We start from the raw sequence: 23,368 nt of genomic DNA, 5'->3' as shown, positions 1-23,368 counted from the left end.
ATACTGTACACACAGCAATCTTAATACATTTAAAACCAGCAACATTTCCAACTTATTCTAGCTAATTTGGACTTCTTTAAAAGCTACGGTGGCTTGTACTTTTAAAGTTGTTTGCTGCTGTGCCCAAACAGAAAAGACACAAGCCTTGACAATGCCTTTGATGAATAAATAGGCTGCCACATTCCCAGTTTTCTGCCTCTCATCTGGAGAGATTAACGTCTTTTAAAGGGCATCAATAATTAAATTACTCAAACAAATAACCATCAAAACTCAGTTCAATATGGACTCCTTTTTTATGGACTCGTGGGAAAAAGGAAAATAAAATTCTCTCTTAAATGCATGAGAATGAACACAATGGGAATTTCGCTTCAGCAGCCCTAAACTTTGGTTACATAGAAAGGAAGTTAAAAGCAAAATACATACTTAGAATTTCCTCTCTGTGGCACTACAAACTAAGTGCAAACCTAGTCACTATTAAAGTGTCACTATTAAACCTAGTCACCAGAAGCACCTCGATTGCACAAGTCTTCACAATTGATTAACTCCTGGTTTCCTACCTGACTGGCAAAGCAGCAGGCAGGATAGTCTCTATTAGTGAGATGCTGATTGTCTCAACTTAAAACTTGCAAGGCATCCAGATACCATGATGATGGACTTCTAATAAATGGTTTTAGTAATATAATAACATCAGCAAAAGGGATCAGCACACATGACTATCACTAAAACCTTCTACTGTTACATCTCCAGAGAGATATATGGAAACCTATGGTTTTGATGTAGAGCTATCAGATTTACAAACCATAATTATGAATCAATCCAAGTCCTAATGAACCAGTGGAAAGACATCCATTAACATCAACAGGGGAAGACTGGGTCCCATATAAAGTGTTGAAATAGCAGTTATGGGGCAAACCATCCCTTCTTTTATATAAAAATTCCTTCTTATAGTTTCCTTCTTCCTGGTACACAGTGCACTGAAGTTGCATAAGAATCTGTAATAGTATATTTCTAAATCTACATAATCATTTTTGTTCATTTCAAAGAAGACCAGATATTGTTTGCTGAACAAAGCTGCTGGCTTTCTGTATTTCTAATGATTACATTCAATGCCTCCAGAAAAGGAGGGTCACAGATAATACTTTTTGTTGAAATTCATTAATGATAAAATGAAGATAGGTCATTTTCATACAGCATAGCTCAATTGTTTAAAGTAGCTGTAACGGTCAGGGGAGACATACAGCAGCAGAAATCATGAATATAGATATCATAGTGATTAAAAATTTGACAAGTTGGGTTCAGGCTGTCAGAGAATAAAGACACCCCCTTCTGACATTAAAAACCACAAAAAGGAGGACTCACTAAAGGAGGAATTCAACCCATGGTCAGCTGCTTTTCTACCTCTGAGGTGGGCTGGACGTGTAGCAGAGAACAATGGTCAGGACCACCAGTTCTTATGGAAGGCAGAGATCTGCAGGGGGCCTGGGGCCAGTTCCTCATTCCTGATGATCTAAATCTCTCCATGTTCTGTCCATTGCAGGACCGCAGTAACACTGTCTCCTACCATTGTTGGGTCTCCCACCTGTAGCCCATTTGTATCCTACCTGAGGTATGGAAAAATCCCAGTTGGGGAGTGTTAACATTTGGTCTCTAAATGAACTGTGTCATTTCAAAATGAAATGTTGATTCAAAATGTGCTTTTGAATCAATATTTTTATTAGAAAATGTTTTTGAATCTGTTTTGTTTGACCCAAATTATTTTTTTTTTTTTAGTGTCGTGTTTCTGTGAGGGAAAACTGGATAAAAAATCAGTTCTGGTTTGAAACTAATCAAATTTTTGGAGTGTTTTTTTGGTTTGGCCACTGAATCCAAAAATGATAATTTTCTCAGCTCTAGTTTTAAGCCTGTGGAGTCTGAGCATAATTCATAAGTTGTAAAAACAGATGCTCCAAATTGGCCTAGGGAATTACTCTTCTCAGGGCAGCAGTAGCTCACAATGCCCTCAGAGAGGAACATAACTATGTTGTATGGATAGGTCCCTGTGTGGCCCCAACCCAATGTATGCAGCAGGTTTCCTGTGATTTTATTTTCTCTTCCAACTGGAGCAATTGAGTTAAATATAAGGTCCTAAGTAAAACTGAAAGCTAAACAGTGAGTACTCTCATCTGAAATCTACAGGCATTACTGCTCATATATGGGCAGTATTTTACAGTGAAGTGCCATCACTTAGCCTAAAGTCTTCCACTTCAAGGCAGCACTGCTATACAATGCACTGCTTAACAGAGAAAGAGTGTTTAAAGACAATTCCTTTGGGGTAGTCAAAGGTATCCAACAACAGAATGCAGGGCACTTTGTCTCATCTTTGATTGACAAGGCAATGTAACAATACATTAGAAAAGCCAAAAGCAATGAAAACAAAGATGCCTCACCAAGAACTGTATATGACAGAAACGTGCTTGCTTTCACAAAGAAACCAAAGAGTGCTAAATTACAGCTAGACTTTTTTTATACTGGGGTCAAATCGATGGTGGCATCTTTTCTGTGACAGATATGACAAGATCGGATTCCTCAAGTATGTGTTATGAAATATTAATTATACTTGTGCCTGTATATTTCTTGAGAAACTGAAAATTACATGTGATCCTGGGGTCTTTGTCTCTCAGCGGGCTGGATTGTGCTAAATGCGGAGATGAATCTCTTCATTTCAAGTGGGTTATGGAAAAGGGCCATACATTATCTCAGGGCTGGGAGCATTAAGTTTCCATCCCATAAAGAGAGAGATGTCTGACTCCCAGCATGGGAGGGTGGCTATGGGGGGGAAAGAAACTGTCTATAGATATAATTAAGATGCACACTATAAAAACAAAACAGAAGGAGGGGAGGAGAAGGTGTGTGTGTGGGGAAACGACTATGCAAAATTGATTAGGTAATTTGGTAATCCACCTATTGGTTTTTCTGGAGTGAGAGATCAGCCATCATTACCCCCTGTGGTAGTAGTGAAAATGAGCATAAAAAGAATAAACAGAAAAAGTCACATAATCTCTTTCAAGCTTCCTGATGTTATGAGAACTTTAAAGAATAGATGTTAGACTTCATTAAGTCTGTCTTTAGCTCTCACTGGCGATGTACATTTCCTGCTAGTATTTATGAAACTACCAGTGAGATTTGCATGCATATAGTTTCTGTATATCATTTCCTCTGTAGTTTATATTTGGATCTGAAAGTGATGAGGTTTGTTATGTCACCCTCAGTTTCTGTGGGAGTAAATTCCACAATCTTCAGCCTGCCATGCAATTCTACACTTATTTATAATAGAAAAAGTCTCAGAACACATATGCTTAGGTGGTCAATTTTATATCAGCCTGAAAATGTTGCATATACAGTACCTACATTTCAGTTAAGCACTAGGTAAGCTAATTTACTGAATTGTCCTATACTTAACCTGATTTAATCCATTTTGAAGATTCAACTATTGCTGGCTCACAGTACTTGTAACAAATCTTTCAGTGCCATTACTTCAATCTTTGCTAAAATTGTCTCATTTGCAGTCTATGCATTTCTTAGTTAACCTGTGCATATAAGTCCCATTGCCTTGCTGAATTAGGACCAGACTTTTGAATATTCACGTCTTTTCCTGGCAACACTTACAATCTTTGTAGTCTCAGAAATGTCAGAGGACATAGGTTATGTTTTATTACACACAAGTGTGACAAAGAGTGGAGAGTTAAATTGGAGAACATATAATCTTAGAGAATGCCTGCAGTAAATGCTTTGTCAGTTTCCTAACATTCTCATCAAATTTCCAATGTAATTGATCCTTTAGGATTTCTAACCTCAGTCTCAAAGTCTGTCATGTTTGAACTTGGCAAATGAAAAAATACATTAAAAATACCTAAGCATGGCTATTTGCTGAAAAGTGCCTCTAAAAAGAGGCAGTGTGGGATTTCATATTTATCATTTCTCAGTGAATCCCAGATCACACCAACTTTGTTTAAAAAAAAAAGAGTAGAAAACATGTTATTTCTCACTGCTATTTCTTCAAAATCAACCTGGGAGTCCATCTGATCTGATGCTTGTGCATTATCAAGAGTAATAAGGATTTTGCGATTGTAACTCAATTAATAATTCTGTTGATATGTGAGGCGGCTTCTATAACTGGAGTAAAGAGTATTAAAATATATATGTCAGTGATGCAAACAATAGAATGGGCCGAATGCAAAATTTAGTGAATCTTGGTTCTGAGAAGCATTTGTGAGCCAGTTTTATTTGCAAATCTATTTGATATTGAAAAATATTAGGGGTGAAATACTCGCTCCACCTGAAGACAATGGACAAGCTTCCCTTGACTTCAGTGTGGGCAGGATTTCACCCTACATGCATGTTACAAGTGAACAAGTTGTACAGTACAGATTGTTTGTGAAGTACCAGCTGAGAAATACCAACCACTGTAGTTTTACAATGAGCCCAGCTTCCATTCCTGACTGATACCAAACATGAAGGGTTTAGGAACCAAGAGGATATTAATACTGGCCGCCTCTTTAGCTTTGGAGGTAAAATCACCCCTCACGAAGTTACACAAAGGAATAACTACTTTACACAAAAGATCCTCAGCTGTTCAGAGTGTGAGAATTTAAGGCCAGAAGAGACCACCTTGATCATCTAGTGTGACCTCCCCCGCCACCCCAGACCCCACTACATAACACAGCCCACAGAACTTCCCTGAATTAATTCTTATTTCAACTACAGCATATCTTTTACAATCCTCTCTTGATTTAAATATTTCCACTTATGAAAAATCCACCACAATTCTTGGGTAGTTGTTCCAATGGTTGATTACCCTCACTGTTAAAAAATTGCACCTTAACAGAGCAGAATCAGAGAGTTATAGATAGACGTCCAGACATTCTGCATGAACACGGACTTTTGACACAGCACCGAGGCAAATCTCTATGTGATGCTGTTTAGGTCAGGGACTTTAGCGCCTCAACTCCACTGGTGACCGTGGGCATCACTTGGTCAGCAGATTCAATCTACTTTTTCTTCCTTTATAGAGGGTAAAAATCTCCTTCATTGCCCAATTTAGGTCTTACATGTCAGAGCTTATTCTCTCTCCCCTACATCCCTAACTGATCCTTCAGACTCACAGTCAGCTTCTTTGGCACTCTTAAAATCCATGTTTCTCTCCCTTCCAGGGAGGGACTTATGTTTCTACAGTTAAGCAACATCAGTCAAAGAGATGCTCGCTTACTAGTGTCATTGTTTCAAATCACTCATGAGAAAACACATTCCTCCTTACCCCCCTTTACCCTCTGAACCCCATCCTTCTCCAGAATCCATTCTGTAAAGAAAGCCTGAAGTTACTACACACAGCAAGTAGCAAATTTCAAATAGTTAAGAATAAACAAAAATAAGACATTATTTGTCACATATTTTAAATTCCACCCTTTATATTATCTAGGGGGGAAATAAAAGAGAATTATTATTCTTTAAATTCAATTCACCTGTGTGACTGAATGCACCCTTATATTCACACCCTATACACCACTGTAATAATCTTTGTACAAAATATGCCTTGTGAGGTATCATTTGAAATTGAGTAACTTGCTGGTTAGTAATACCATGGGAAAACGTTATATGTGAAGTTATGAATTTTCCCTGCATGATGTTGGTGACACATGTTCAAACCCACGTAGCCCTGATTAGGCAGGACTGGTCAAGCAGCTCCTAAACAAAGGAATGTATGTTTACCTCAATTCACATATAAGTTGTAAACAGGGTCCTGAAACAAGAGGGAAGACAGGAGACAAGAAAACATCCATATTCAAGAAAACAGCATGAAATCTCTTTCACAGTCTCATGTCTCAAGCCTCACAGCTGAAAGGCACTTTATTTATGGGTAACTCTCAGGAAAATATATTTCAAAGGGTGACTGAACTATTAAAGTAGGACAAAAGCACCTCAAGTATCTCTCTCTATCCATCTCTCTCTTTTTCCACCTAAGGAGAGAAAAAAAAAACAGCCTATAGACTCTGGGAGCAGATCCTGACCTGAAAGTTGGTTAGCAATGATATTGGGAACCTGTGGTAAAACTTTACCTTGAAGCAAGTCTAACTTGTTAAATTTAGAAAATGTTTTATCTTTATTTCTTTTGTAACCATTTCTGACTTTAATGACTCATTACTTGTATTCTCTTAACATCTCTCTTTGGAGTTAAATACATTTATTTTGTTCTTTAATTAAAACTAATCCAGAGCTGTGAATTGTTTGGGTAACTCCATTTAAGGCACCTTATTTCAGAAGGTGAAGAGGCTGATCTAGATTTGATTTTGCCAAATAGGGAGGAACCGGTTGAGAATTTGAAAGTGGAAGGCAGCTTAGGTGAAAGTGATCATGAAATGGTAGAGTTCATGATTCTAATGAATGGTAGGAGGGAAAAGAGCACAATAAAGATAGTGGATTTCAAGCAGGCAGACTTCAGCAAACTCAGGGAGTTGGTGGGTCGGATGCCATGGGAAGCAAGTCCAAGGGGAAAAACAGTTCAAGAGAGTTGGCAGTTTTTCAAAGAGACATTATTAAGGGCACAAGAGCAAACTATCCCAACGTATAAGAAAGATCAGAAGAATGGCAAGAGACCACCCAGGAAATCTTCAATGATCTGAAACTCAAAAAGGAGTCCTACAAAAAATGGAAACTAGGTAAAATTACAAAGGATGAATATAAATAAATAACACAAGTATGTAGGGACAAAATTAGAAAGGCCAGGGCACAAAATGAGATTAAACTAGCTAGAGACAAAGGGTAACAAGAAAACATTCTACAAATACATTAGAAGCAAGAGGAAGACCAAGGACAGGGTAGGCCCATTACACAATAACAGGAAATGGCAGAAATGCTAAATGATTTTTTGTTTCAGTTTTCACAAAAAAGGTTAGTGAAATTGGACATCTAACATAATGAATTCCAGTGAAAATGAGAAAGGATCAGAGGCTAAAATAGGGAAAGAACAAGTTAAAAATTACTTAGACAAGTTACATGTCTTCAAGTCACCAGGGCCTAAATACATCCTAGAATACTCAAGGAGCTGACTGAGGAGATATCTGAGCCACTAGCGATCATCTCTGAAAAGTCATGGAAGATGGGAGAGATTCCAGAGGACTGGAAAAGGACAAATATAGTGCCAATCTATAAAAAGGGGAAATAAGGACATCCTGGGGAATTATAGATCAGTCAGCTTAACTTCGGTACCCGGAAAGATAATGGAGCAAATAATTAAGCAATCAATTTGCACACACCTGGAAGACAATAAGATAAGTGACAATCAGCATGGATTTGCCAAGAAATCTTGTCATAACAATCTTACAGCTTTCTTTGACAGGGTAACAAGCCTTGTGGTGGGAGGGGCAGGAGGTGGGGGGGTAAATGTGGTATGTCTTGAATTTTGTAAGGGTTTTGATACTGTCTTCCATGACTTTCTCATAAACCAACTAGGGAAATACAACCTTGATGGAGCTATTATAAGGTGGGTGCATAAATGGTTGGAAAATCATTTACAGAGAGTAGTTATCACTGGTTCACAGTGAAACTGGAAGGGCATGATGAGTGGGGTCCTGCAGGGATCAGTTCTGAGTCTGGTTCTGGTCAATATCTTCATCAATGATTTAGATAATGGCATAGAGAGTACAGTTATAAAGTTTGTCGACAATACCACACTGGGAGGGGTTGCAGGTACTTTGGTGGATTACAATTCAAAATGATCTGGACAAACTGGAGAAATGGTCTGAAGTAAATAGGATGAAATTCAGTTGGGACAAATGCAAAGTACCCCACTTAGAAAGGAAAAATCAGTTGCACTCATATAAAATGGGAAATGGCTGCCTAGGAAGGAGCACTGCGGAAAGGGATCTGGGGGGTCATAGTGAATCTCAAGCTAAATAGGAGTGAACAATTTAACACTGTTGCAAAAAAAAGCAAACATCCTTCTGATGTATTAGCAGGAGTGTTGTAAGCAAGACACAAGAAGTAATTCTTTCGCTCTACTCTGCACTGATTAGGTCTCAACTGGAGTACTGTGTCCAGTTCTGGGTGTCACATTTCAGAAAGGATGTGGACAACTGGAGAGAGTCCAGAGAAGAGAGACAAAAATGATTAAAGGTCTAGAAAACATGACCTATTAGGAAAGATTGAAAAAAAACTGGGTTTGTTTAGTCTAATGGTCAGGGTGGTTAAGCACTGAAATAAATTGCTTAGGGAGGTTGTAGAATCTTCATCATTAGAGATTTTTAAGAGCAGGTTAGACAAACACCTGTCAGGGATGGTGCAGATAATACTTACTCCTGTCATGAATGTAGGGGACTGAACCAGATGACCTCCCGAGGTCTCTTCCAATCCTACGATTTTATGTTTCTATGTTGATCTCCTTAAAGGGGCAATGGACCTGAAAGAGCTGCACAGCGCGGGGGAAATCTAGGACTGGCGGTGTATTGGGATTACTTTGCAAGTAGTAACCAAGGCTGCTGGAAGCCAGAGCATGGCTGGTGTTTGCTGACAGGCTGCTGGGGTCAGAGCTGCGTGACCAGCATAGTGGTTATACAGACATTCAGACAGACAATCTATTTCTAATTACATTTGATTGTCAGAGTTTATAGAAAACTATTACACAGATCAATTATAATTACTATTTATAAAGTAAATTAACACTATTTGATAACATGCAAAAGCCAATAAATAATGAATACTCACTTTACCCAATCTAGCTTAATAAAACTTATTTCACTGCAATATTAAATACCACATCCTTCTGGAAGTTATAATTCCCAATGGCAAGTTAAATCAAACAGCATAATACAAAGAATCCCTAAATCTTCAGCCTAGATAAATATTAGAACCAGCTTAAATTTAATAGCAGTACTAATTGATGGCTAGATTGTGGATTTGCCACAAATCCTGGGGAAGGAGCAATACAGGACCAACTTATGACACAGAGTCATAGCTACTCAGTTCCTTGCTTCCTCCCAGACCCAGGAAGAAAATAATTCACTCTAGTACATTATCTGGTGCAGATTACTTTCTCTTCCATACCTTCCAGAGCAGATGAGGTCAGGTCCAATAACCATTGCCCATAAACTGCCTATTTTCAGTCTCGTGCTATACCACTCTCTTATGGTGAAAAATTAGGGAAGAGTTCATGTGTAAACACTGCAGACTTTGAAGACCCAAGCTGTAAATATTCTTTCAACTGGACAAGAAAACACGTCTACTTTAAATGAAAATCAATTGTTGTTAAATCTGTTAGCTCTAGCTCATTTAGACTGACGCTATTTCTGCAACTTGCAAAGAGTTGTGCTGAAGAAATAGTACAATAGAATCATGATGGATTCAGCACCGAAACACAGCAGTTCAGGTTGGACAGCAACCACAACCAAGGAAGCATGAGCTGAAAGTTTATGCAGACTAGGTTAATCATGTTTCTGGTAAAGCTATTGGCAGATCATCTTTCCTTTTATGGCTGGAAAGGTTAGAAATCACACTCAGGCAAGGAAACATTTTGAAAGTTGCACACGAGGTTAATTGACCTAGTCAAACTCTGTATCCTGACTACGGTATTCTATGGAATTCAGTCACCACGGATTTGGGGATCCACTCTGGCAGCAAACAAGTCTGCTCCAGGCTGGAGGAAAATTCCACCAGCCTAGGAACACCACAGGATGGCATAGGCAACTTCACACTTGTCACAGGCCCCTGTGTAATGAATGGGGCTGCAGATAAGGAGGCATCTCCCCAGTCCTCAGCACTACAGGAATTCTGGATTGCAGAGCAGGCCATTGACAGCTGTGGGAAGGGTGCCATAAATTAGACCAGCTCCCAAGGCACAAAAGTAGTTTATACACCAGTTTACCACCATTCCACTGTGCTGTTCTTTTGGTTCTGTGCTTCAGTATAGCATACAATATATCCCAGTGTTTTTACTTTCAGATCCCTTCTAAGACCCAATGTGGAAAAACTTTTAAATGAGAGACTTACTTACCTGGTTAAAATGATGAAGTCTGTCAATTAAATGACTGATGAGAGGGTCTAATCCTTTGACTTTCAATTCTGGGTTATTAATTTGTGCCTTAAGTCCATTGGAAACAACTCTGCTGGTGTAACTAAAAAAAAAAAGAAACAAAAGATCAATCAGAGAGAAAATATTTACACTGAAAATGAGAGGGTAACATTTTACAGATTATTTTCATTAGAATAATGAACATGCACAGATTTTCCGTAATGAGTCAGGGTCAATAAACATATTACAAAGCAAACATGGTTGTAAATAGTGTAATTAGTGCAAACAATTCTTTCATCACCCCAAATCTGCATAAAATGACATGATTTCTTGCAGTATTATCAACTCCAACCCTTCCAATATCACAAGTCAGCCCCCAAAAAGATCATGAGAGATTTAAAAAAAACAAAACAAAACAAAACAACATTTCAGGTTTCTTATTTGTATTTTGGTGTTTGAAACTTTCAGGTTTATGCTTCAAGCTTTTCTGCACAACTCTAAGGACTGGAAACTTGCTTTAAAAATCAAATTTGAGATTTTCACATAATCACTGGGATCCTGGGGCTTTCAGGAAGACACCAAATATCGCAAGACTTGCAGTAAAATCGCAAGAGTCGGCAACACTGTACATTTTCTCGATCAGCAGGGGAATGTTCTACTCAGTGAAATGAGGCTTCTCAGGAGAGGTCAGCAACTCAGAAGATCCGATTGCCTGCTAGGCTTCAGCCTTAGATGTACTGTGAGAACTCCTTCTAGCAGCATAATCTGATACATCAGCGGTCTTCATCTCAGTCATGCATTATTTTTGTCATTATGACTTTGTTAGGAGCAGTTCAGATATATACATACGTAGGGCCCGGCTCTGGGCAATCTCACCTTAGACCTTTGGATCTGAAAAACATCAGCTGTTCTCACACAGTAAATGCCTGCCTCCATCAGCATCCTCATCCTATCACCATGGACAAAGTTATAGACACAGACAGACTAATCATTCAGTCATTGCTGTAGTTCTTGTTTTTGCATCCTTAATTACAAGGAACAAACTGGGGCCCCATGCTTCTGGGGATTCTGTGCAAACTACTTTGATTTCCCTGCACCTCCTGCAGCAAAACTGGACAAGGAAATATTCATGGCCCAGTTAGGCATTGGGACTGATGGGGAAGGTCACTCAACAACTGGCTTCCCCTATGTATCCATATCTGCTTGGGAACTGTGAATCATCATGCCAAATGTACACCTTTGTAAACTCAAGCAGAAGGAGGTTGCATTCTTCCAAATTGGAACTCAAAGAGAAAGGTCCTGTTACAATTGTCTCCTTAGCACTGATGTAGAGAATGTAGCTGTGGCTACTCAAAGTGGTGGTCCGCGGACCGCTGCCAGTCCGCGAGCCATTGGCTGCCAGTCTGCATGCACATTGGGAAAAAAACTGCCGGTCCCCCACATCAGATAGCTTGAGAAGCATTGCTCTACATGATAACTCAGATGTTCTTTCAGTCTGTCAGCAATCTTCCCTTGATAGCTTTTTAAGACTGGAAAACTTAGGATCGGGCTTTCACAGGGGGCTAAGAGAATTAGGCATTCAACTTGTATTGGCTTTCAATTAGAGCCGGGCACCTAATATCCTTTGAAAATGCCAGCATAAATTATCTTTTCTCTCAGTGACTAACAGAATTGCAAATTATAATTGGACTTTTACTAGGATGTTTGTCCTGTCTTAATTAAAACCAAACAAGATGAATAAAGTTAGACTTCAAGTAAACCTGACAGTAAAAACATTACATACTGCCGTTTAACATTTGAGTTCAAGGGTCTGCTTAAAATTCTGGTGAAGACTAGAGGAGGTGGCATGGTCAGTTAAGGAAAATTATCAATGACTTTAACCTCGCAGAGAAAGGAAAGATGACAATCATGAATGAGAGCAGGGAAGAATAAAGTGTGCAAAATAATGGAAATTTAGAAAAACAAAACATTTGTCATGTTAAAATACTCAACCAATAGCAGCCTGTATCCTAGTATTAGACACAGAAAAGGTATTTGATGCAGCTGTTTAGGATCATTCTGTTGCAGTACAGGAGGAATTTAGTTATGGACATCAATTTATAGCCTCCATCAAACTGTTCTACAATTCTACAATTCTCCACGTGCATTCCTTTGTCTGAGCATCTTCCCATCACAAACTATCTCCATAAACAGCAGCACAAGGCAAGGGAATGCTTTGCTACCTATTCTCATTGCTCTATGCTTTTTATCACTTGCTATAGCTATCAAAGTTTCTCCAGATATTCAGGGCATCACAATGATAAAGAATGTAAAAAAGCTTTTTTTCTGCCTGCAAATGAAATTGTTTTAACTCTGCAAATCACAAGCCTCCATTCAATGCTTTTCAGCAGCATTATACAGATTTTGTGTAAATATGATCCAACCAAAAGCAATGCCTTTATCCACCCCATCCATTGAGCCTCATTCATTTTCCATGCCAATGATCCCCTGAGGGATTCCAATGCCTGGAGGTACAAATCTCACGCAGTGTTATTATACTGCTTGTTGCTAAATGGGCACACTCTTTTACTTAATTTAGATCAAGAAAAATGGCATAACTTTCATTATCTATATTTGGTTGAATCCAAAGTCCATTCAGATCAGTGGGGCTATTTGTGCGCTTAAATATAAGCATGTAAGTGTTTGCAGGACTGAGGCCCTATACTCCAAGACAATGTTCAAATCAGTCTGCTGCCCAAGTCATTGTTAGTGTTTGATATTTAGATATCATAGAATCATAGAACTGGAAGGGACCTCGAGAGGTCATCTAGTCCAGTCCCCTGCACTTACGGCAGGACTATGTATTATCTAGACCATACCTGACAGTTGTTTGTCCAACCTGCTCTTAAGAATACCCAGTGATGGAGATTCCACAACCTCCCTAGGCAATTTATTCCAGTGCTTAACTACCCTTACAGTTAGGAAGTTTTTCCTTATGTCCAACCTAAACCGCCCTTGCTGCAATTTAAGCCCATTGCCTCTTCTCCTATCCTCAGAGGTTAACGGGAACAATTCTTCTCCTTCCTCCTTGTAACAACCTTTTATGTACTTGAAAACTGTTATCATGTCCTCTCTCAGTCTTCTCTTCTCCAGACTAAACAAACCCACTTTTTTCAATCTTCCCTCATAGATCATGTTTTCTAGACTTTTAATAATTTTTGTCACTCTTCTCTGAACTTTCTCCAGTTTGTCCACATATCTCCTGAAATGTGGTGCCCAGAACTGAACACAATACTCCAGTTCAGGCCTAATCAGCGCGGAGTATAGCGGAAGAATTACTTCTTGTGTCTTGCTTACAATACTCCTGCTAATACATCCCAGAAGGATGTTTGCTTTTTTTGCAACAGTGTTACACTGCTGACTCGTATTTAGCTTGTGATCCACTATGACCGCCAGATCCCTTTCCACAGTACTCCTTCCTAGGCAGTCATTTCCCATTTTGTCATTTCCCATCATCTAATCTTGGGATGTCAGGGAAAGCATATATCAAATCTGGTGGCTCTATCTTCTAGAGCTATTTATTTGTATGTTAATTATGTTCATATTTGTGCCATTACACCTATAGCCAACTGCCCTCTGGAAGCTACAGAGAGGGTTAGGACACGCAGGACCTCAAGGGTCTGCTTACTCATGTGCTTGAGACATGAATAGTCTACAGGGGCCGTACAAACAGCATGACTCACATGCCTGGGCAGCCAACTGCAGACCCCGGATGTGGCTGGGACTGCCCAGACATATGAACTGTGACAGGAGCTGCTAAGTGCAGCCAGAGGAAGCCATTTCCAGAGCACAATAATTATTGGTCCTAGAAAACCCAAGAACTTTAGTCCATCTTCTTGGGTGCCACTTACTGGGATCTCATCCATTAACTATTTACATATAGAACACTTCTCTAACAAACTGAGTCCAGAGAGACAAGGTGGGTGAGGTAATATCTTTTATTGGGCCAACTTCTGCTGGTGAGAGAGACAAGTTTTCAAGCTTACACACATCTGACCTGAAGAAGAGCTGTGAATTCTTGTCTCTCACCCAGAGAAGTTGGTCCAGTAAAAGATTTTATTTCACCCACCTTCTGTCTCTCTTATCCTGGGACTGACAAGGCTACAACAACACTGAGTCCAGAGAGTCTCAGTCCAGAGAGTATGGACTGAGTCCAGTCCATTTGCTGTAGGGTGGTGGGTTCCAGCAATAAGAGAAGATATGGCCCCTCAGTTGCTCTTGAGGGGAAGGAGAATGAAGGGTATTGAAAACCATGTTAACATGATAAACGATCACTTGAACTTGTAAGGGGTTTTCTGGACCTGCTTGCAGGTGAAGAGGCTAAGTAGAAATGCGTGTGATCAGAGCCAGAGTGCAGAGCACCAGCCTAGAATGCTGTGGGTTGAATTGTGCCTCTGTTTTAAGGAGCAACTTGCTGTCTCTCTCTCGGTTCTTGTGCAATATTGTTCTCAACAGTGTTACATTGCAACCTGTTAAGGAAAAGTTAGCATATGTGACTCCATTTTGGTTTGGGGCCCACCATTGTCTAAAAGCAAACACATCATGCACCAGGAGGAGTGTTCCTTACATACTGCATTCCTGTGAAAACCCCCCGCTTGTTTCCAGCCTGTCTCGACTCCCGGTTTCTGTTCTTTGTCTGTTCCTAACTCCCTGCCTCCTGGCCTTGATGTAAGCCTCCCATCCTAATAAAAAAGGACCATGTTGTGTAGTTAAAATAATGGTTTAGCACAAAAAATGCACTTAGCAAAAATAAATAATAAATTAAAAAAGGGTTTGTCTATTGGCTAAAGTTTCCGATGCACGAGGGCAACATGCTTTGCTAAAAGATATATAATCTCTGTATAACCTGCATTCGGGGTCCCCTCCTAGTTAGCAGGGGGGCACCACGCTCGAGCGTAATGAACTTAGTATCTTTGGAAACTCTGCAGTTGTGGACTTTGTTCGTGTGCCTCAGCCTAGACTCAAACTGTGCATGACCTATCGGGTATAATTCGCAGCAGTTCCTGTGCGTGACCTATCGGGTATAATTCGCAGCAGTTCCTGTGCGTGACCTATCGGGTATAATTCGTAACAAACTTTCCAGCAAGAGTATTGTGTATTTTTATCTAACTTCTCTATGTATGCTGTCAAACATAACGGAGAGAAGGCAAGCTAACAACCCAAGGTGAGTCACAGAGCCACTGAGGAGGGAGGACTACAATTGGAGATCAGGATTGTTCCAGGAGGCAGCTACACATCTATCTGACTTGAACTCCTATCCTGTAAGCATAGAATTAACCTGCTGGCTCTGCACCAGGTCTGATATACCTTGGAACAAACAACATACATTTCCTGAAAGGTAATTTGATTTGTTTACTTCTTTGCACTATGTAACACATTTTTTTTGTGCTGACAACACAATTACTGAATTACTGAGAATGTACATTAAGAACCGTCAGAAATTGGTTGACTTTATCTAATAATCTGTAATCTAACTGAAAAATAGTAGTGCAGAATTGCTAATGCCAGTGATTCATAGATTCCAAGGCCAGAAGGGACCATTGTGATAATCTAGTCTGACCTCCTGTGTAATACAGGCCAAAGAACTTACCCAAAAATAATTCCTAGAGCAGATCTTTTAGAAAAACTTCCAATCTTGATTTAAAAATTGTCAGTGATGGAGAATCCACCATGACTCTTGTTGTTCCAATGGTTAATTACTCTAATTATTAAAAAAACACGCCCTATTTCCTTTAGTACTTTATTCATACTAGACCCTGAAATGTCTTTATCAACAACCTACAGGTCAAAAAGACCAGGAGATGTGTATAAAAACATCACCTATATGCAGCAATTTTGAACTAACCATTCTGCTAGCATGCAATGAATAGCAAATACAGGAAGAATTACTAATCGGTTTCAAAACTGTGAGTTTAATAGTAACATTATTTGACTGATCTACTGGGAAAAGCTAAAAACGTTATTTAATAAAATCTTAACAGCTTTCCAGAAATACAGTTTAGGTGATTTTTAGCTCACAAAATTATCCTAAGCTTGAAATGGGTCAGAAGCAAACTGTTGCCTAGACACTGGCATGGATAATATTTTGAACATAAATGTACATTTCTTTCCTTATTTTTGAAAAAAGATTTTGGCTTTAGAAGTTCTTTTCAAAGTCAGAACTATACCAGTGATTTTGAAACACTGTATTATTTTTCATTTGTCATCGGAAAGGAGACAAAATATAAGATGCTCCCAAACTACTGAAGAAAAAAGGAGATGAAAAGTGCTGCCTATACAATGTCCAAAACGAACCCAGTGTTTCCACTGGCTCTTTAGATAGCTACAGAGTTCAGAGAACAAACCTTAAAACTGAAAGATGCCAGACAGATAGCTGCAGGAGCTGCATTAGATACAGTAGTAATGCTATTTAGCCACATGAGACTAGGAAATGGGGGTGGCATTATCACACCATTCCCTTCCCTGTTCCCTACAGGAGACAGTACCAGTTTGGTTACAAGCATCTGATCAAAGCTTTTACAGGCAGCAGTTCCATGTATTATTGATCAGTGTCCAGCTGGGAGACCATTTCCATGGCTCCATTTCCCTCAGGATGCTATTACTCTGAGCAGGGCCACTATATGCCATTAAGCTCCCCAGTGCTCTGATCTGCGGTGGCTAATGGTCTATGCTCTTCCCAGGATCAGAAAGAAACTCTGAACTCAGATGACCAGCCTGAATGAACTCAGTCTGAATAAGGAAGTCAGCTTCCGCATATACTCAAAGTGGGGATTAGAGAGCAACATGAAAACCCCACCAAAATTCATATGCATGGTCTCGTACACTGAATTTCTCAATTTCTTTTAAAAATAATATTAGTGTACTGCATACTTGATATTATAGCAAGGTCTTTTCAAGGAATACACTGAACTCATCTGATGTAAATCAGTGTAGTTCTGTTGACTTTAATCCTATTTTACTCTGTGTGAGGATCTGGCTAAATATATCTAAACCTCAGAAGTTGATGTAAACTATCTATGTTAGGACTTTCAAAGCTGCTTATAGTATTCAGGGGCCCAATTCTTATTAATTTATGGTGGAAATTGGATGTCTATATTCTTTAGGCCAGTGGCTTTCAACATTTCCAGACTACTGTACCCCTTTCAGGAGTCTGATTTGTCTTGCATATGCCCAAGTTTCACCTCACTTAAAAACTACTTGCTTACGAAATCAGACATAAAAGTACAAAAGTGTCACGTCACACTATTACTGAAAAATTGCTTACTCTCATTTTTAATCACAATTATACAATAAATCAATTGGAATATAAATATTGTATTTACATTTCAGTGTATCGTATATAGAGCAATATAAAACAAGTGATCGTCTATATGAAATTTTAGTTTGTACTGACTTCGGTAGTGCATTTTATGTAGTCTGTTATAAAACTAGGCAAATATCTACATAAGTTGATGTACCCCTGGAAGACCTCTACATAACCCCATGGGTACACGTACCCCAGGTTGAGAACCACTGCTTTAACCACGTTGAAATTCTGAGCCCTCATTTTCTTCTCAAAAGTAGTTCTGCAGTTGGGCATTTGATTTTTCCTTCCTAAGTGAAGTAGTTTGCACTTGTCTTTATTGACTTCTCCAATTTGTCAAGGTCAATTGAATTCTAAGCTTGTCCTCCAAAGTGCTTGCAACCTCTCCCAGCCTGGTGTCATCTGCAAATTTATAAGCATACTCCCCACTCCTCTATCCAACTCATTAAAGAAAATATTGAACAGTACTGGGCCCAGGACTGACCCTGTGGGACTGCACTAGATACGCCTCCCCCCCCATACCCCGGTTTGATAGCAAACCATTGGTAACTACTCTTTGAGTTTGGTCTTTCAACCAATCATGCACTGCACCCACCTTATAGTAATTTCATCTTGACCACATTGCCCTAGTTTGCTTATGAGAATGTCATGTGGGAGTGTGTCAAAAGCCTTACTAAAATCAAGGTACATCACATCTACTGCTTCCCCCTAACCACCAGGCCTGTAACCCTGTCAAAGAAGGAATGCAGGTTGATTTGGCATGATTTGTTCTTGACAAATAAAAGCTGGCTACTCCCTATAACCTTTTTGTCCTCAGCTACTTACAAATTGATTGTTTAACAATTTGTTCCAGTATCTTTCCCACTATTTAAGTTAGACTGAGTGGTCTATAATTCCATGGGTCTCTTTGCTCCCCTTTTAAAGATAGGTACTATGTTTGCCATTCTCTAGTCTTCTGGGACTTCACCCATCCCCCAAGAGTTCTCAAAGCTAATAGCAAAATTTTCAAGATTGCTCCAGCTAGTTCCTTAAATGCCCTACAATGAATTTCATAAGACTTTGCTGACTTGAATACGTATCTAACTTATCTAAATATTGTTTAACCTGATATTTCCCTACTTTGGCTTGCATTCCTTCCCCCTTGTTGTTACTATTGAGTATCTAGTCACCATTAACCTTTCTTAGTGAAGACTGAACCAAACTAGGCATTAAACAGTTCAGCTTTCTTGATGCCATCAGTTATAGGCTTACCCGCTAAGTAGAAGACCTACATTTTCCTTCACCTTTCTCTTGCTCCTAATTTATTTAAGGGACCTCTTGTTCTTGCCTTTTATGTCCCTTGCTAGGAGTAACTCATTTTGTGCATTAGCCCTTCCGATTTTTTTCCTGGATGTTTGTGCTATTCTTTTGTACTCTTCTTACCAATTTGTCCATGTCGCCACTTTTTTTTTTTTTTTTTTTACAGGATACCTTTTTGATTTTGAGGTCCTGATGGAGCCATCTTGACCTCTTACTATTCTTTCTTTCTTTTGCATTGGAATAGTTTGCAGGTGTGCCTTTAATCACATATCCTTGAGAAACTGCCAGCTCTCCTTGAATCCTTTTCCCCTTAGATTTTCTTCCCATGGCACCTTACCTAGCAGGTATCTGAGTGTGTTAAAGTCTGTGTTTTTGAAGTCTATTGTCCTTCTTCTACTGCTCTAACTCCTTCCTTTCCTTAGGATCATGAAATCTATCGTTTCATGATCACCTTCACCTCAATTGCCTTCCACCTTCAGATTTGTTACCAATTCCTTCCTCATGGTAAGAATCAAGTCTAAAATGGCTGGTTATTTCTTCCACTTTCTGGAACAAAATGTTGTCTCCTATATGTTCCAAGAATGTATTGGAAATTTTGTGTTTTACCATATTAGTTTTCCAGCAGATGTCTGAGTAAAGTTCCTCATTACTATCAGGTCTTGTGTTTTGGATATGTCTGTCATTTGTTCTAGAAATGCCACCTCCGCCTCCTCTTCCTGATGTCATGGTCTATAATAGACCCTCTCCTACATCACTCCTAACTTTTACCTTTACCCAGAGTTTCCCAGCTGGTCTGCCTCCTACCTTTTTCTGGCCCTCAGAACAAGTGTATATATTCTTGATGTATAATGCACCCCTCCTCCCATTTTACCCTGTCCTTCCTGAACAAGCTATACCCATCTATAACAATATTCCATTCATGAGACTTATCCCACCAAGTCTCTGTGATGCAAATTAAGTTATAATGTAGCTTGTGTACTAATACTTCGTTTTTCCTGTTTATTCCCTATACTCCTTCAATTTGAATATAGACAGCTAATATTCTGAACAAATTCCCTCACTCATTTCCCTGTCATTTCTCCTGTGACTAGCCTAAAATACAATTACCCTTAACCATTAACCCACACCATTATGTTATGCCCCAAATTCATCATTTTAACCATCTCTTCTGTGTTTTATCAATGCAAATCTCAGCACATCTGGCCTTATGACCCATAGGGCAGTATAATGAATGATTTTTTCCCAGGCAGATGTCATGAAGTTGGTAAACAGTACCATATGCTCAATAGCAAGAAAACTGTATTGCTAAAGAGTGGATTGAAATAAGCCTTCAGCCTTATCAACTTATGTCTTAACAACCCTGAATGCTTGCCTTTGAAAAATGGGCATGAATACCAAATGGAGAGGAGTTTTATAGCACCTGGATGGTGATCATAGTATTCTACTGGCTGCTCACCAACCAACTTCATGGAGTCGCAATGAAGACCTTTTGCTTAATGTTGTATCAATTTCTAAAACACCAGTTCCTTGGCTACCATCTACTCATCCACAGGATGACTCTACCAACTGGTGGCCCCCCAGTGATCCCTTTGGAATGACAGATTCATGACTGTGACTGACAGAACTGTGCTTCATCCAATAGCAATTCCATCAATAACATTACCCAGTGAAACCTAGTATGTACTTTTTTTGCCTTGTGTTATATTTTTTTATTTGTGAAAAGATCTGTCCCAGTTCTTTATTATCTGGATTAGTGAGTCATTGTGCAAGGCAACTGAGAAGTCTCCAAGAGAGGAATGATTAATCTACTGACACTTAGCAAGTAGCTGTATCGCCTTTCATTAAGATGCAACGTTCAATAAACATTTATTCAAAAATAATAAAAACATCTTGATAAATTTGTTGTCTGTGATCCAGCAAACAGATATAAAATAATGCACCAGTTTGTATATATTTAACCAACCTATTCTCTTTTGCCAAACTCTAACACTTCCCATAATACAAATCCTTGCTAAAGTAAATTTTTTTTAGATCTTCAGACTGTACATTTTATTAGTTGGGCCTGGTTCTCCTCTCACTTACACCAGTGTAACTCCACTGACTTAAAATTAAGATCTACCTGATTTATGCCAGTGTAAAAATGAAAGGACATCCACCTTTGTAATACGAAACTTGCAATGAGAAGAGTCCAATAATTCCAATAATTAGCTGGCAAAGTAGTTCTCTAGAGAGACCTTCCTGCGAAGATTCATGGTCTTAGTTTGTACACATACTGGTACATGGCACTTGTGAGGCTGAAAAGTGCCAGACATTTTTAGAATGTCACAGTAGCCATTGTGTGTGCATGGAAAGGAATAAACCACATTCCACAGCCTCCTTGTGGCTTATGGTACTAAGTGAGCTAGCCTAACATGCCTCAGTTCTCAAGTGAGTGGGTGTGGATCTGTGCACGGCACCTCCACCTTCAAGCCATTTCATTGTCTCTCCACTGCACTGCAAGCTCAAAAAGCCCTGTTCTTTTTTTCCCCAAGGCCCTACATTATGCAGCCTGATTGCATTTCAGAGCAGGGTGCAACCCAGCCCTCTCTGCTGTGGTAATGATGCCAGCCCCATACCCTTTTTACGCCTTCATGTCAGAAAACTCTCATGCTTTCATACATATTATTTTACTCCTTAGTGTTAGGATGGCCTTCCCTAAACCTTTCTGTAGAGCTGCCACTCTCAGTGTGTTCAAATCCCTTTTTTAAAGCTCACATTTGCCATCCCGCCTAAGAGAATTAATAGGCATGGAAAGGTGGTAACACGGTAAAACTTAATGGTACCTTCAGGATTTGTACTCACCCTCCAGATCTTGCCAGAGTTGCAGTTTCCCCTACTCTGTCCTTCCCTACCTCCCCTTTGGCAGACTTGACCAAGAAAAAGGTGTTAACTCGTTACATATTAAAACTACAACTGCCTTGTCCATGCTAGGATTTTACTATGTATTCATTACCATCTGTTAGCCTAGTGTGGACACACTTGCTGTCTGTTTATGACTTTCACTGTGTCATGTTGAGTCTAGGCGGCACTGTTCAGGGCAGGGAATGTATTTTTTTCATTTGTTTGGCAAGGTACCTAGCATGCTGCTGAGGACCTGCAAAATTATGAAATATAAAATAAAAAGAATGGTGGATACTCTAATTAGGTATTTACACTTTCTCTGGAGGAAAAGGACTAGAATATCATCCCTGACACCAGTGCTAGAGGAGTATATAGAAGACCAAGCCCTCTGGCCCCAATTCTCTCTGTTATACCCTTGTGAATCAGTCATAATTACACTGAAATCAGTTTCAGAGTAACAGCCGTGTTAGTCTGTATTCGCAAAAAGAAAAGGAGTACTTGTGGCACCTTCGAGACTAACCAATTTATTTGAGCATGAGCTTTCATGAGCTACAGCTCACTTCATCAGATGCATCCGATGAAGTGAGCTGTAGCTCACGAAAGCTCATGCTCAAATAAATTGGTTAGTCTCGAAGGTGCCACAAGTACTCCTTTTCTTTTTACTGAAATCAGTGGAGTTATTCCGGGAGTAAAAGTAGAGTGTGTGATAAGATATTCAGACCAGTGGGCACCAAAGGAAATCTTAACATGGGCTAAATATTTAACACAACTAGGCACAAACCCTTGAAAATATTCTTTAAGAGCAACATTTATTAAATAATTATATTTAAAAAAAAGAGAACTTTGAATTTAAGTGATATGCCTGAGAGACTGCAGCACAAACAGCCCAATTCTAGATTCAGCTCATAATGCAATGTCTAGGGAACCACATCTAGTAAATGAAAATAAAAGTGAGTGAGGCACATGCGGTTGCTCTACAGATCTCATGAGGCAGAAATGACTTGGTGGATACTGTCTCTGGCAGAACTGCTATAATAGGCTTTGACTTTCACAAAATTGCCTTACCCAATAATAACAATGGGAAATGCAAGGAGAAATACAGCTTGCTAATGTTCTTTGACAGGACTGGGTTGATGGTGTCAAAAGGAACACAAAACTAAATATCCTTTTTAATTATCTTTGTCCACTTCATGTAGAACTCAAGGGACCTTTTACAATCTAGTTTATAATGGAAGGCCTCCCAAATATTGGCATAAGGGCAGGTTGGCAGATAGACTTGAGTGGTTTGATGACACCACCTTCTAAAGACATTCTGTATGCAGACTGATTAAAGCAAACCAAGTATTCTACTATCCACCAAGTATTCTACCATCCGCCAAATCAATTAATTGGTTTTACTAGGAGCATATTGATAGTGCATTGATCTGAGCTATGAAATGCATCTGAAAAATGCTTGAGATGTGCCCTTAATAATGCCAATTGAGACTGAAAATACTGGCTTATCTTCTTCTAGGTATGTGAAAAACTGCTGCCAGGTAGATTGCCAAAGAGAACTGTAGATGTTAACCAAGCAGGTTGTATTGTGTTGAGTGAAGGAATGTATTTGCTTAGAACAACTTCAGTTGGAATGCATCTTCCATTTAAAGTTATATGGCCCTTTCAAGGGGACTGAAAATGATTTCTGATACTTCCATATACACATTTAATGCGCCAAAACCAAAATAATGGGGTCAGGATACAAGTGTGATACAAAATGGAAGGATGATGCACTGACTTGGAGCTCTGGCTCTGTCATAAATATAAAGGGA

At 39.3% G+C, this 23,368-nt stretch overlaps 1 protein-coding gene across 4 annotated transcripts in view; it reads right to left on the bottom strand.

Annotated features, from left to right (window-relative positions):
* The window catches only part of LOC140917371 (glypican-5-like), a 609,804-nt gene that overhangs the window by 222,336 nt on the left and 364,100 nt on the right, over window positions 1-23,368 (bottom strand). For all 4 annotated transcript variants that reach the window (XM_073360049.1, XM_073360046.1, XM_073360047.1 and 1 more), the window contains one exon: window positions 10,022-10,142. In XM_073360049.1, coding sequence (XP_073216150.1) covers window positions 10,022-10,142 — 121 coding nt within the window. The remainder of the gene's footprint in view (window positions 1-10,021; window positions 10,143-23,368) is intronic.

This window comes from Lepidochelys kempii, chromosome 9 (genome assembly GCF_965140265.1).
Source record: "Lepidochelys kempii isolate rLepKem1 chromosome 9, rLepKem1.hap2, whole genome shotgun sequence".
Classification (NCBI taxonomy): domain Eukaryota; kingdom Metazoa; phylum Chordata; order Testudines; family Cheloniidae; genus Lepidochelys; species Lepidochelys kempii.
Note: the sequence above shows the minus strand (reverse complement) of the source record. Positions and strands in the feature narration are given on the sequence as shown.